General features: G+C 41.1%; 1 protein-coding gene across 1 annotated transcript in view; it reads left to right on the top strand.

Moving 5' to 3' along the window:
• abcc4 (ATP-binding cassette, sub-family C (CFTR/MRP), member 4) overlaps positions 1-13,997 on the top strand; it is a 31,468-nt gene that overhangs the window by 11,902 nt on the left and 5,569 nt on the right. Inside the window, exons 12-29 of the mRNA XM_037090645.1 lie at positions 2,802-2,896; positions 3,343-3,429; positions 3,982-4,078; positions 5,769-5,969; positions 6,161-6,298; positions 6,429-6,466; positions 6,591-6,694; positions 6,794-6,940; positions 7,255-7,334; positions 7,913-8,063; positions 8,150-8,269; positions 8,357-8,467; positions 8,653-8,753; positions 8,951-9,142; positions 9,240-9,395; positions 9,695-9,784; positions 10,298-10,470; positions 10,658-10,763. Of these exons, the coding sequence (XP_036946540.1) occupies positions 2,802-2,896; positions 3,343-3,429; positions 3,982-4,078; positions 5,769-5,969; positions 6,161-6,298; positions 6,429-6,466; positions 6,591-6,694; positions 6,794-6,940; positions 7,255-7,334; positions 7,913-8,063; positions 8,150-8,269; positions 8,357-8,467; positions 8,653-8,753; positions 8,951-9,142; positions 9,240-9,395; positions 9,695-9,784; positions 10,298-10,470; positions 10,658-10,763 (2,187 nt within the window). The remainder of the gene's footprint in view (positions 1-2,801; positions 2,897-3,342; positions 3,430-3,981; positions 4,079-5,768; positions 5,970-6,160; positions 6,299-6,428; positions 6,467-6,590; positions 6,695-6,793; positions 6,941-7,254; positions 7,335-7,912; positions 8,064-8,149; positions 8,270-8,356; positions 8,468-8,652; positions 8,754-8,950; positions 9,143-9,239; positions 9,396-9,694; positions 9,785-10,297; positions 10,471-10,657; positions 10,764-13,997) is intronic.

The following is a 13,997-nucleotide window of genomic DNA, read 5'->3' as shown; positions in this document are numbered from 1 at the left end:
GTCATCTCACATGAGATATTTCTGCATTTCTGTTTCTCCTTGCTGGTTGGGAGTGCAGGGCTCAGTTGGAAAAATGTGATGTTGGCTACATCCCAGCAGAAATCATATCAGTCAAAATGTGATGAAATGTTTGGAGTTAATTGTGTATGGTGCTGGCCAGGCTACTATAAATCAAATCTTATTAAACCACACCCCACACCGTTCTGATTAAACGGATAAGCTGATTTTTTTGTAAGTCCAACTGAAAGTATGTAGAAAAAAATATTCCTACTATAGTGAACATATGTCATGTTATTATCCGTAACCGCTTATCCCTTTCCATGGGGTCACGGGGTGTTGCTGCTGGAGCCAATCCCAGCCTTGTCTCAGGGCGAGGGCAGGGTACTCCCTGGACAAGTCGCCAGCTCATCGCAGGGCCCTCACTGATGAGCAATGGGGGGTTCAGTATCTTGCTCAAAGACACTTCGACATGCAGCTCAGCCTTGCCCTGAGCTGGGATTTGAACTAGCGACCTTTCGATCACTAGTCGACCTGCTCTACCCGCTGAGCTACAGCCGCCCCTATAGTGAACATATCTGCTCTGTAAATATTACTATCTATAGTATCCATCTACGTATTGGATACCTTATTTCGATACAGCCAATCAAATCTTGCATAGAGTAGTAGGGCTTTTTATGGGCAATTGCCACAGACTAGTCAGAAAAACAACACCATAGTTTTCCTGGGTAAGCCTCATTAAAAAAAATGTCTTTACCTTTACCTGAGTTAAAGGAGTGACTAAGCAAACTTGGATCGGCAAAAGTTGACCATTAACATCAGTTTTGCAGAGGGGATAGCCAATTAGTTGCAGATCATTATACAACGTGAAAACATACCTGTAACCATAGCTTAGGTCTAGTTAGAAACTGGTGTGATCTTTCCTCTTCAACACCACTGCTCGCAAACACATTTGTTTAGTTACAAATCTTAATGAGACTCAGAGCCAGGATTTTCGCTTATTAATTCTATTGGAAGCATATGAGCAATTATGAAGAGGAATCATTACAGCAAGGAAAGCTTGTGTACATGTAGGCACATAACTTACTTATAACATTATCCTTTATGCTGATATATCCCTGAATGTCAGGTAAAGAACACATATTTAAGATAAACTGTTTTTTATGGGCTTCAAACAGGTGCGTGTTATGTTGACACACAGATATTAGCTGACTAGGAGCCAAAGCTATGAATCTGTAGATGTGAGATACACAAACCAGCTGCTGGTTTCCAGGTAAAAAAAAAAAAAAGAACAGGAAAAGGAACAACCAGTTTATAAAAGACAAAACAGAAAACACAATAGCTCTGAAAACAAGCTGGCTAGGTGCTATTTCAGTCATTCCTCGGCCATGGACTGCAGTGACATGACAAAAATGACCCTCAGACAGAAGCAGCATTATCTTTCTGCCTATAGTAAACTGTTACTGAATGTTGGAGGACACACAAAAGGAGTCCACAGCAGAGTCCTAACTGAAGACTGTTGGTTATTAACTTTCCTCGTGGTGTTTTGTGGCTTAAAATATTAATGTGCTGCCATTTGTTGCCACTGAATTTCTTTCAGCCATTCATGTCTGTCTGAACTCAATTTATGGAGAACTACGACTCAACGGCACATGTGACAATGTGAGACACTTCTGCTCTCTCACATGTCTGACCAGCAGCAGATGAGCAGATGATTGCACTTAAGTGTCACAATGACTAGAGGAGAGGTTACTCAGGCTGTGTACAGTCAATGAGTTACTTGAGATTACTGTAACTTTGTCCACTTGTAACTGGCAGAATTAAACTAAATTATCCAAATAAAACACACCTATCTGAAATATATACTCTGCTCTGTCACGGACCGAACACAATTATCATCTTCTATGATGGCAGTCTTTTCCAGTTATCTCATTTAATGTATTACTTATCTGTATTCCATAAACCTTCCTTTCATACGCAGCAGTATAATGTTTAACTGCTGACTCATTTAGTGCATTTTCACCCACTTGGATCAGTTATCATCAGCTTACTGTGTGTTCTTCGTGTAAAAAGTTGTGAAAGATAGTGGTTACTTTTTACAAGAAAAAACGTGTTGTCTTGCCCATGTGTACATGTAATAGGTTGTCTGTGTTCTTATACAGTTTGTGACAGATTTTGAACATATCTATCATGTTTAATATTTGCTGGACATAAGGCCAGCAACAGATGCTTATTTTCATTATTTATTGAATCACATTGTCAACACAATTCCTTTAAGCCTAAAATTAGATTTCTCTGTGTCTTCATTTTATCTAATGTTTTCATTTATCTAAAATGGAGAAAAAGCATAAAATACTAATTTTTAAGAAGTGGGCCCAGCAAAAGTTTGACTTGAAAACTGACTAAGATAAATCATAACAACTATATAATGAGTGTGTCTCAAAGTTTTCATAGGAGGATGTCGCAGGATGAAATGATTAACATCAATCAGAAGTTGGTAAATCTTTGCCACTTCACTTCATCAGGCAGAGGTAAAAAATATCCTGAACGCCCCCTTCTGTTCTGTAAAAGCATTTTTATGGCACGTACATTCTTTGTCTGTACATGTTCAGACATGTTAAGATCCTTAGAAGGTCGCTGACAGTCCCTGATTTTCTACCTCACAACATTGTAAGGCAGCCAGATTGTATGATACTGCCGTGTCACTTTGAAACTCACATCATTCCTGTATACTCTGAATATATATGTATTTATATATTATTGTGATATTTCAGTCCCTTGTATTGTGTTATCTGTTTGTGCAGGACATGGAGCTGCTCCCTGACAGAGACCTGACACTGATCGGGGACAGAGGTGCCACACTCAGTGGAGGACAGAAAGCTCGCGTCAACCTGGCAAGGTCAGAGCCACATTAGCAGCTGCTAGCTTAACACACCTGAAACACCAAGTTTGAATTAGGAAGATAAATGTGGGGATTTCTTTCTTTCTTTCCTTTTTTTTCACTGTCCATGACAATCTTACACAACATGGATCAGCTACTTTTATTGCAGTATAGCTGCATACTGCCAGTGTAACAGTAAGATAATAAGTTACAGTGTACGCATTGATGGCACCTTTCAGGAGAAAAAGGAAGACATAAAATGGCAAAACTACATCAGTTCCTTTCAATATTGATGGGGTGCTACATAATACAACACTTGACGCCAACAACATGCTCCAAGAGAATAGACTGATCTGGTGTTTCAAAGGCAAGCATTAGCAGCAAGCGAGAAAACCAAGTCAGTGAACTTTCTACCAGATGTAGTCGCTACATGCGGGTTAACAAAATTGTTTATGTATTGTCAGGGCAGTGTATCAGGATGCAGACATCTACCTCCTGGACGATCCTTTAAGTGCTGTGGATGCTGAAGTTGGGAGACATCTCTTTGACCTGTAAGTATCTCAGCCATGAACTCTTCTTCTCATCTTATGGGACCTCAGTTTGTCAAGTCGCTGGAGTATTATTCCCCCCGTCTATCTCAATGCTCAGCAGTTTGAGGTCTCATGGTGTTAAACTACAGCAGGAGGGATTTATTTGATCTACCAAATGGCAAAATACTGAAGTGTTCTGGTCAACACGCCCTGGTAGAGAGCTTCAAAGGAATCCTTCAGCATAACATCACTACAGGAGAAAGTTCCCGTAAAAAAAAGGGTGGAAGTGTATCTGTATTGTATCATTATGAAGATCAAGAAAAGGTTTCCACTGTTTGAAAGAACTAAGCCTGAGTCAGGAAGAGGTGCGGTGCTGCTGGTGTCAGGCAGACAATTGAAACTGGCCCCACTCTTCCTGTTACTCTCCAGTGAAATGGGATAGGAAGGCACACAGAAAGAAAAACAAATCCCAAATATAATTACCGAGTCCAACTCTAACATAATATATTATAGTATATATACATATATTATGTTAGTGATAAACCTGACATGATTTTCTCATCTGTGTTCCAGGTGCATCTGTGGCCTTCTGAGGAATAAGCCTCGTATCCTGGTTACACACCAGCTGCAGTACCTGAAGGCAGTCGACCAGATTCTGGTGCTCAAAGAGGTTGGTCCTTTATGTGCTCCATGAGCAGTATTTACACTATTACCAAATAATTGTTTTTAAACTCTCTTCTTAAGCAAACATACAAGTGGTTTAAGAGATAGTGTGGCAGTCATTCATTCATAATTAATTCTCTGTGTACAAATTAGATCTACAAATGGCCTGTTCTTGCCGTATGAGTCATGTACAGGGATTTGGAATAAAATAGAAAATACTTTGTTGTGCATCCTTTGCAAACCAAAGCCAGTAATTTATATCATATCATAACATGAAAACATAGAAACCTGGTAAGTGCCACGATAAGTTGTTTGATTAATGTAAAGGTTCTTATGCTACTGTCATGGCAAGGACTCCCTTGTAAAAGAGATTTAGAATTTCGATGGTAATATTCCTAGTAAAATAAAGATTAAATTAAAAAAAAAAAAAGATAAATAAAAACTCAGTTTCCTGAATCAGAAAAAAGATGCAAAGTACTGTGTGGTGAGTAGCAGGCTCGTTTAAAAAGTGCCTGTATTTTATGGAAATGATTTTCTATGGATGCTCTTCTGAGTACGGAGGACTCTGTACATTTGCCCCGAGGCATCAGATGAAAGTGGTGATTTGTTTGGTTGAAATTTGCAGCGCTCCACAAACTGCAGGTCCATCAGCTGCTGCTCTGGGTGCATTGGAGTCTGCTCACACTGTAGTAGCTCAGTGTTGCTGTTGCATGTCGTAGTATCAGGCAAAGCTATAGGAGGATGGGCGCTTTTATTGTAATTTTGCTTGACTGTTTTGACAAGTAAAACTTATGTTTAACACAGCAGGACATCAAAGAAATTTAATGTCAAGTTGGCTAGTCTAACTACAATATGGAAATCAACTAACTAATGTAATGATCAAAACATAAAGCAGAGCATAATGGGTGCCAATTTACAGAGAGGCTGAATGTATTTACCATTGATCTAATTTAGTAATTGAAATCCATTCCACCAGCTGCCACAAGGTCACAAGAATAATTTTATTTATGTATTTATCCTTTGTATCACCAGGAAGGTCCTGTTGAGAAATGATAAATTTCTTTTCAGGGCGCCTGCAGCTGAAACAGCATAAACAGTCAACAGTTACATTAAAAACAATGATGCATTCCACCTTGAGTCAGAGATTATGTAAAACAGGATCAAGTGGTGTGGTATTTTGCAGCTGCTGCCCAGGATGCATTAAAAGAGAACACAGTTATACCAAGCTCCAAGTGCACCCTGGGGACAATTAAAAGATAAACAATAAGATCTCTCAGATATGAATCAATATTTGGTATCACAGCAGCAATCCTTGTGTCACCTCCTGATCTTCCACTTTATGAACATGAAATATTAACATTTAATGGGAGGATGGTAATGTCACGTTATTGTAGTCCATCAGCTTTCCTCTGGCGCCACCTTCAGGTCAAATGGTCAACCTTGCACTAACCATATCACCCTCAAGACGAGCTGCTGTTTGTGTTTGTAGAGTAGAAGAATGCAACAAAATGGTGTTCTTTGCAACAGAATGATCACTAAAGCCCCTTCAGATCGCTAACAGGACTTCAGGCTGTTAGTGATACAAGAAGACATCTGTATAATGAAATGTATTACTTACACACCAAGTTTGTGTATACAGTACATGATGAGATAGTGTGTAGATGCTCTGTGTTTACACACCGCTGTGCTCTTATCAGGGTCACATGGTGGCAAAGGGGACGTATACAGAGCTGCAGCAGTCTGGAGTGGACTTCACCTCATTGCTGAAGAAGGAGGAAGAGGAGGAACAGCAGCATCCTCCTCAGGACATCGTCGCCAGGAAGCGAACTCTGTCACAGAACTCTGTGCTCTCACAGGCCTCATCTGTGCACTCAGTCAAAGATGGAGACCAGTTACCGGTTTGTGCATCATATCCTCTGTTTGTCCCACCCACATCCTAAGACTTGGTGTGACATTTACTTTGGCACATTTTGAACCCCCTGTTTGTTCACTTACTGGAAGTTAAGTGAATTGATCCCTTGTTGTTTAATAATATGATTACATTTTTCTTGTGTGTAAACTCTGAAGTAACCCGGTGTTGTCCAAACAGGCAGAGCCGGTGCAGACAGTAGCAGAGGAGAGTCGGGCTCAAGGAACCATCGGAGTGAGTCTATATGTGAAATACCTGAGAGCTGGAGCCAACATCCTGGTTCTGCTCTTTGTCATGCTGATCAACCTTCTGGCTCAGGTACACACGAAGCTCAGTAGAGAGCACAAATGAATGTTATTTCACTTTCTACGTGTTAGCTCAGTAAGAACATTTTAAAAAAGTTTAGTGCACATGAAGAACTATTGCTCCATTCCTTTTCATCTTATAGGTTGCCTACATCGTGCAGGACTGGTGGCTGGCTTACTGGTAAGTATGAAAATGACAAAAAAAAAAAATTATACTGCGCACATTAATCCACAGTATTTGTATATTCCAGATCTCTGATTTCTTCAGATTTTTTGTGTAACTTTATAATATTTTCACTGTTCAGGGCTGAAGAACAAGAGAAGCTGACCGGTAACAGCACCGTCATCGAAAACAGTCAAAACGCTACCAAAGAGCTGAACTTAGACTTCTACCTGGGCATCTATGCAGGTAATCTGAAAACACATATTTTCACTCCCACTGCTCAATGTGGTGTCTTCTGCACTGCATTTCAATAAAAGTAAATATTCTGCTGTCTGTTTTTTACAGGTTTGACTTTAGCCACCATCATTTTTGGCTTCCTCAGGAATTTGCTGTTCTTTCATGTGCTGGTGAAGTGTGCACAGTCTCTGCACAACCGCATGTTCAACACCATACTCAAAACACCTGTTCGCTTCTTTGACATCAACCCTATCGGTGAGCTAATTTAAACATTAACTTTAATTATTAATCACATATTGATCATATTTTGGCCATTCGTTGGTTGAAGGAATGCAGATGAGAGGAAATTATATCCTCCCTGTTACTGGACTTTTAGGTCTGGGAATTTAGTATCCAATCATATTGTAAAAGTTTTTCTCTGAAGTTGCTGTCCTTTGTTGTTTTATCTTATCTAAGGCACTCTAAGCAAAAAACATGCTCCAAGATTCTTCATCAAATTAAATGTTTTGTTGCAAAGTGTCAATGTCCACAGTATGAAATTCTCTATATTGTCTTCTGTCTCATCTTAGGAAGAGTCCTGAACAGGTTTTCAAAGGACATTGGACAGCTGGATTCCAACATGCCGTGGACTTTTGTGGACTTCACTGCTGTAAGCCAGAAACTTGATGAATCCTAATCCCCAGAGTGCCACATTCCTGAAATAAACATAAAAAATACGGTTTAGTTCAAGACAATATGTAAGAGTAGGCATCTTGTCAAATTCATGCTCAAAACAAAGGAGGCAGCATATCACCAGAAAAACATTAGCCAGTTAACTTGGTTAATTAACAGCTGGCAGTCTTGACCAGCAGGGGGAGTGTGGTGTTTACACTGCTAGAGTAGGAGCCTGGGAGCAAAACTGGACCAAAAATGGAGTTGTGGGGGACAACACACACCACTCCAACCAAATCACATGTCCATTCATCTACATTGACGAATGGTTTCTGATTAGTAACACTGTTTGAAGGCCCTTTTTTAAAAGCTGGTATCAAAAAAGCATAACTTCCATCTAATTATCGAATGCTTAAGTTATGTTTAAGTGTTGTTATGAGTTGCCACAATCACTCTCTCTTAATTGTCTCCTGTTGCTTAGTTATCAGCTCAGATGTATGTGCCCTGAAGCAGCACTAACACATTCACACTTGTATATCCAACAGTAATCAGATAAAATTTTTTCCCTCTGAGCAGGTGTTCCTGCAGATTCTCGGTGTGATCGCTGTGTCGGTGTCGGTGATCCCTTGGATCCTCATCCCTGTGCTCCCCCTCCTTCTCTTCTTCCTCTACCTGCGTCGCTACTTCCTGCAGACCTCCAGAGATATCAAGCGTCTAGAGTCCACCAGTGAGTGTCACACATTTCAACAATGTGTGAATCAAGGCTCTTCTGTATCTGTATCATGCACATAATATGTGTTGATCTTCCTGCAGCTCGGAGTCCAGTCTTCTCCCACCTGTCCTCGTCTCTTCAGGGCCTGTGGACGATCCGAGCCTTCGGCGCAGAGCAGAGGTTCCAGAAAATGTTTGACGCCCATCAGGACTTGCACTCAGGTCAGCCTCCACCTAAGTACTTTCACATTCACGGTTCATCCTTACGAGCTCTCCAGTTTCAATAACATGTTTTCTCATCCTGAACAGAGTCCTGGTTCCTGTTCCTGACCACTTCTCGTTGGTTTGCTCTCCGTCTTGATGGCATCTGCTCCATCTTTGTGACCATCACCACTTTTGGCTGCCTGCTGCTCAGAAACCGTGAGGGGGATTTCTAATCTTTTGACATTAGAGGCAGAATTGTTCAAATACTGTTCAAATACTAGACATGAATAATAATATTATTTTAAGTTAGATATGTTTAATATTAGATGTTGACGCTAGTGATTTTGTACTAAAGTCAAGTGAGTATGTTGTTAAGACATCTTTTTCCCCACTTCTGTCAGAGCTGGACGCTGGCTCTGTTGGTTTGGCTCTATCTTACTCTGTCACACTGATGGGCATGTTCCAGTGGGGTGTTAGACAGAGTGCAGAGGTGGAGAACATGGTAAGATGTCCCTCTTATCTTTGATTGTATTTACTACGTGTTAAGTTGTGCTGTTCTTCAGGCATGCATGGTGAGAAGTCTTTTCTCAACACTGATTTATCTCAACGCTCCATGTAAAAAATATATTTACGTTTTAGAAAATGATGAAGAAAAGAAAAATCATAATTAAAATAATGTCGCATCTCTTCTGTCTTCAGATGACATCAGTGGAGAGAGTGGTGGAGTACACTGAGCTGGAGAGTGAAGCACCCTGGGAAACTCAGAAACGCCCTCCTCCTGATTGGCCAAGCAAAGGCCTGGTGACCTTCGACCGTGTGAGCTTCTCCTACAGTGACGACGGACCGCTGGTGTTGCAGAGCATGAAAGCCATGTTCCGACCCAAAGAGAAGGTGGGACATCTTTATGTCTTCACAGGACAAAATATGGTTCATTTCACTCAATATTTAACCTGAGCTGATAGATTTAAATTAATCTTTCCTGTGTTAGGTTGGTATCGTGGGTCGGACCGGTGCTGGGAAAAGCTCTCTGGTCTCAGCTCTGTTCCGCCTGGCAGAGCCTCAGGGGAAGATCTACATCGACGGTGTTCTGACCTCTGAGATCGGCCTCCATGACCTGCGCCAGAGGATGTCCATCATCCCACAGGTAAAAATGAGACCACCTCCACTTAAAACTCGAACAAGTTATGAGCTCATTTTATGTGAAGACACATGACTGACAAGTTGAACATGTAGAAATACAGAAAATCACTCATTGAAGGCAAGTGGTCTCTTATAAGAAATAAAAAGGGGAAACTTTTGATAATGTCCTACTTTTGATAATGTCATACTCATCCATTTTGGAAAAAGAAAATGAATCAAACTTTTGATCAACTGGTGTCACTTTACCTTTGAGAATACTACACATGTCTGTAGAGTAACCTCCGCTTCCCTCTTGTTTTCTAGGACCCAGTGCTGTTCACAGGCACCATGAGGAAGAACTTGGACCCTTTTAACCAACACACTGACGAAGAACTGTGGAACGCTCTGCATGAGGTCAGAAACGCACAAGACAGTGAAGAGTACAGATGCATGATTGAAAATGTATTAACTAATAAAAATACAAACATTAAGAAGCTGAAGACAAAAACAACCCTCGACTCCTATCAATCACTAATACAGATAGATAAGGGGACATTAGTGATGTGCAGAAAATTATCCAATCTGGATCCTCAATAGATGTTTTGTTTACGGTAAATTCATTGGAAAATCATGTAAGAAAAGCATGTCTGTTTTGGTTAATCCAGCAAATTGAAGCACTGATAAATCAGTGTGTGACCATGCAACAGTCCTGCTCATTCATTTTCAACAGTGTTTGATGTCCTGTGGTGCTGTATTTTGTGAAAATTGAATCTATAAAAGGTAAAGAAATGTCCGAAAATGGCGTAAAAGAGCCATTTGAAATGGTTAGTCTTAAACGACTGAGTCATAATGTAAATGCAGCAGCAGAGACTGTTTGATGGGGGCTTCAGCACTGTAATAATCTCTGTGTGTCCATGTTTCCTGCAGGTCCAGCTGAAGTCTGCCGTGGAGGAGCTGCCCGGTAAGTTGGAGACGGTTCTGGCTGAGTCGGGCTCCAACTTCAGCGTGGGCCAGAGGCAGCTGGTGTGTCTGGCCAGAGCCGTCCTGAGGAAGAACCGCATCCTCATCATCGACGAGGCCACAGCCAACGTGGACCCCAGGTACTGCTGACACAGCCTTGCTGGCAGTCGTAGTCCAGAACAGAAAATGGCTGCAGTAGTACTGTGTAGTTTTTCTGTCTTCAATCTTGCTAGAAAATAAATTATGACCCACACCGACATGATGGCTCAAGATATACTAGATATATACACCTGCAGGATCACTAATATATGTGCTGTGTCCCTGCAGGACGGATCAGCTGATCCAGAAAACGATACGGGACAAGTTCAGAGAATGTACTGTTCTGACCATCGCTCATCGCCTCAACACCATCATAGACAGCGACAGGATACTGGTGAGTCCTCTGAAAATCTCCCTCTTTCTACCTTCCTCTCCCTCCCTCTCTCTACCTATCTCTACCTCTCCTCTCTCTCCCTCCCTTTCTACCTACACTTTCCTCGTTGACTCTCTCTCTCTCTCTCTCTCTAGAGAGAGACCAACCCCTCCCTCCCTCTCTACACTGTAAAATCTAATTAGTTGTTTTAAATTAAAAGCATGAGTGAAAGGGCTGCCTTAAAATATTGAGTCAAGTGAAAAAATATAATTTGTTGTTCTAACATGACTTTTTGTTATGTTAACTAAATATTCCTTATTGTGTAAACCTCTGCATTAGTTTGGCTGACTTGAAATTGATAAGTGATTGAACTCCTTTGGGTAGTTGTTTGAACTACTTGAAAATCTATTTCAGCTTAATCAAAATGCTGAGTTGTATACATTTTTTGTTTCAGTTAAGTTGACTTGGATTAGTTAATTTTATTTTAGAATATTTGGGTTGAGATCTAAGGTTAAAACAGCCAACATTTTAGCACTTAAGTCATCATCAAGACATCTCATCAGCCTGGTCAGCCCCACTATGCCACTCTTGGCTTTGTACAGCTCAGGGAACCTTGCCAGATACTGGTCCTGCCCAGTGAAGAAGAATAAATATAAGGCGTGCAAATTCTGCTTCAATCTGTGTATGTGGACAAAAGAATATGCTTTTAATTAGTGCTTGAACTGGAGATTTGAACAGGTTTAGTTTTAAAGAGGTAGCTCAGATTCCATAATTGAAACTATCACTTAAAGAAAAAAAATCTAATTTGAAAAAACAACTCAAAACACACACTTTACCTGCTGATCCCTGAACAAGGCTGGCCACCTTTCCTTGACTTGTGAAGGGGTTCATCTTCAACAATTTCTTTTCTACGTTACACATAATTTAACCTATTTTCTTCCAATCAGGCTTTCTTTTCTTCATTTGCATGACCATGGCAGATCTCTCCATTTCAAGGTCACTGTGGACTTTCCCTTCTGGAAAATCTGGCAGAAAGTTCACTTTGGATTTTTTGGCCCTCTTTAGTCTTTTTGGACTTGATCCAGGGGTATGAGCATTGACTCTGACCTTAGAGCACCAAGCCACTCACAGCTTCTGGTGGAAGTTTCCTGTTTTGAACTTCAAACTGAACTTCCAACAGTGCCACCCATTGGCAGATCATTCCTTTAGACAAGAATGTTCATTGATGAGAGCTTGAGCCACATGATTGTAATCTTCACGTGTTGGATAGGGATTGTGAGGATATATGGCCTCTGCTAAATTGTCTAAGATGTCAGACTTCATGTTTTTTCGATACATCAAGCAGGGCTCCAGCTCTGTGGTAGGCTTCATTTCCTTGCCTCAATTTTAACTCAACATCAAAGGAAATGCAGGCATGATAGATGGTTGAGGCAACTGATGAGTGTGGGTACCACTGGGACCCTCCTCCACAGGCTTGTGTCTGTGTCTAGAGTTGATTCTATGTGGTATGTTTAGTGTGCACTTTTAAAGTAGCTTTATCCTTAGGAAGGGCTGACATGCAACTTAAATTGCACAGGTCAATTGCACAGAAGGAAGACAAAAAATGAAACATATAATTTCACAATCAGATTGAGTGTGGTGATTTTAACTCTATGATTCATATTATTTAAAATTTCTCCTATGGGGAATCAATAAAGGTACAGCTTATCTTTTTATGATCAGAGTCTTAAGTTATTTGTTTGTGCGTGGAAGCATTTCACCCATCTTGAGAAACCTGGAACATGCAGTGGAGCTAAACTCACCTGGTTAAAAGGGACAGGAACAGATCAGACTTGCAAATGGCCATAGTAAAATAAAGTATTATTATATTTCCAATGAGAAACCTGGGGATGCAGTGTGATGATGAGATGCTGCAGCAAGACTCATAAAAGCCTTGCTGCTCAAGTAGGCTGTGATGCACTTAAATGTGCACTAAAATGAAAAGAGCTGTGATGCAAAGCTGTGATCCAAAGCAGTGAAATAAATGAGCACAGTGCTCCAGAAAATTGTGTTTAGGTTTCAGGCGTTGAAGACTGCTCTCAAAATAAAAGAGGCAAAAGCTTGTGACCCTTTCTAAACTTAGTATTTGGAGAAATGAGTGAAAACCTGTGAGAGACAGTTTGGTTGTTGGCTCCTGTCAGCTCAGCAGGGTGAATGCAGGGTTTGAAGTTTTGAGGCGGTGGGTTTGAGTCTTGATTGATTTTTTTGAGTGTTGATGTTGAAAAGAGTGAAAGGAGAAAGAAACAGATGGCATCATTCAGATCCAGTAGCTCAGACTGATGGGAGCCTGGTTAGCAGGTCTGAGGTTGCAGGTTCAATCCCTGGGTAGTTCATGTGATTTTTAAAGTTTATGTCCAAAACAAACGAGTGAAATCCTCTCTGAAAGAGAAGTTTGTCCCCAGCTGATTAGCTCAGGAAGATAAAGCGCTGCTGTGAAGACTGAAAGTTGTGGGTTTGATTCTTGATTAATTTTGGAGTGTTGAGGCCGAAAAGAGTGAAATGTGAAAGAAAGAGTGAGCATCAGTCAGATCCAGTTGCTCAGGCTGATAGGAGCCTGGTGAGTAGTTGTGAAGGTGGCGGGTTCGAGTCCCGATTGAGTTTGTTTTTGATTCTTATAAAAGTCCTAAGTTTGAAGTACGAATTGAAAAGCGCCCAGAGAAGTAGTCGAAGTGCCCGGCGGACTGGTGGAGCAGTGGGTCTGCTCCGTGTTTGTAGCGCGAATAGGCACTCGCACAGGGTTCGATTCTCTGCCGAGCTGGTGTGGCGGGCCTCGGGGGGGAGCGGTGGCCTATTTACCACTATTTAAACCTGATGTCCAAAACAGTGAAATCCTCTCAGAAACAGAAGTTTATTCCCAATTCTTTAGCTCAGGAAGACAAAATGCTGCTTTGAAGAGTGAATTGACTTTTGAAGGCTGCTGTCCACCTGTGTGATCCAGCAGCTCAGGTGTCCCAGACCAAACTAATTATGCCTGCTGTGACTGTACAGGTCAGAGTTTGATCTCACGAGACTCGGTGACTTTTGAAGTCCAACACTTAAAATTGAAAACTTAAAAGCGCTCAGAGAAGAGATGTGTGAGAAGATCCTGAGTGTTTGTGAAGTCGCTGCTCAGAAGAAGGAATGAAAACCTCTGAGAGACAGTGAGATTGTTACTTCTGGTTAGCTCAGCAGGGTAAAACTGGGGTTTGAAGTTTTCAGGTTGTGGGTTCGATTCTT

This window comes from Acanthopagrus latus, chromosome 24 (assembly GCF_904848185.1).
Source record: "Acanthopagrus latus isolate v.2019 chromosome 24, fAcaLat1.1, whole genome shotgun sequence".
NCBI classification, from domain to species: domain Eukaryota; kingdom Metazoa; phylum Chordata; class Actinopteri; order Spariformes; family Sparidae; genus Acanthopagrus; species Acanthopagrus latus.
This window is presented reverse-complemented; position numbering and strand designations above follow the sequence as displayed.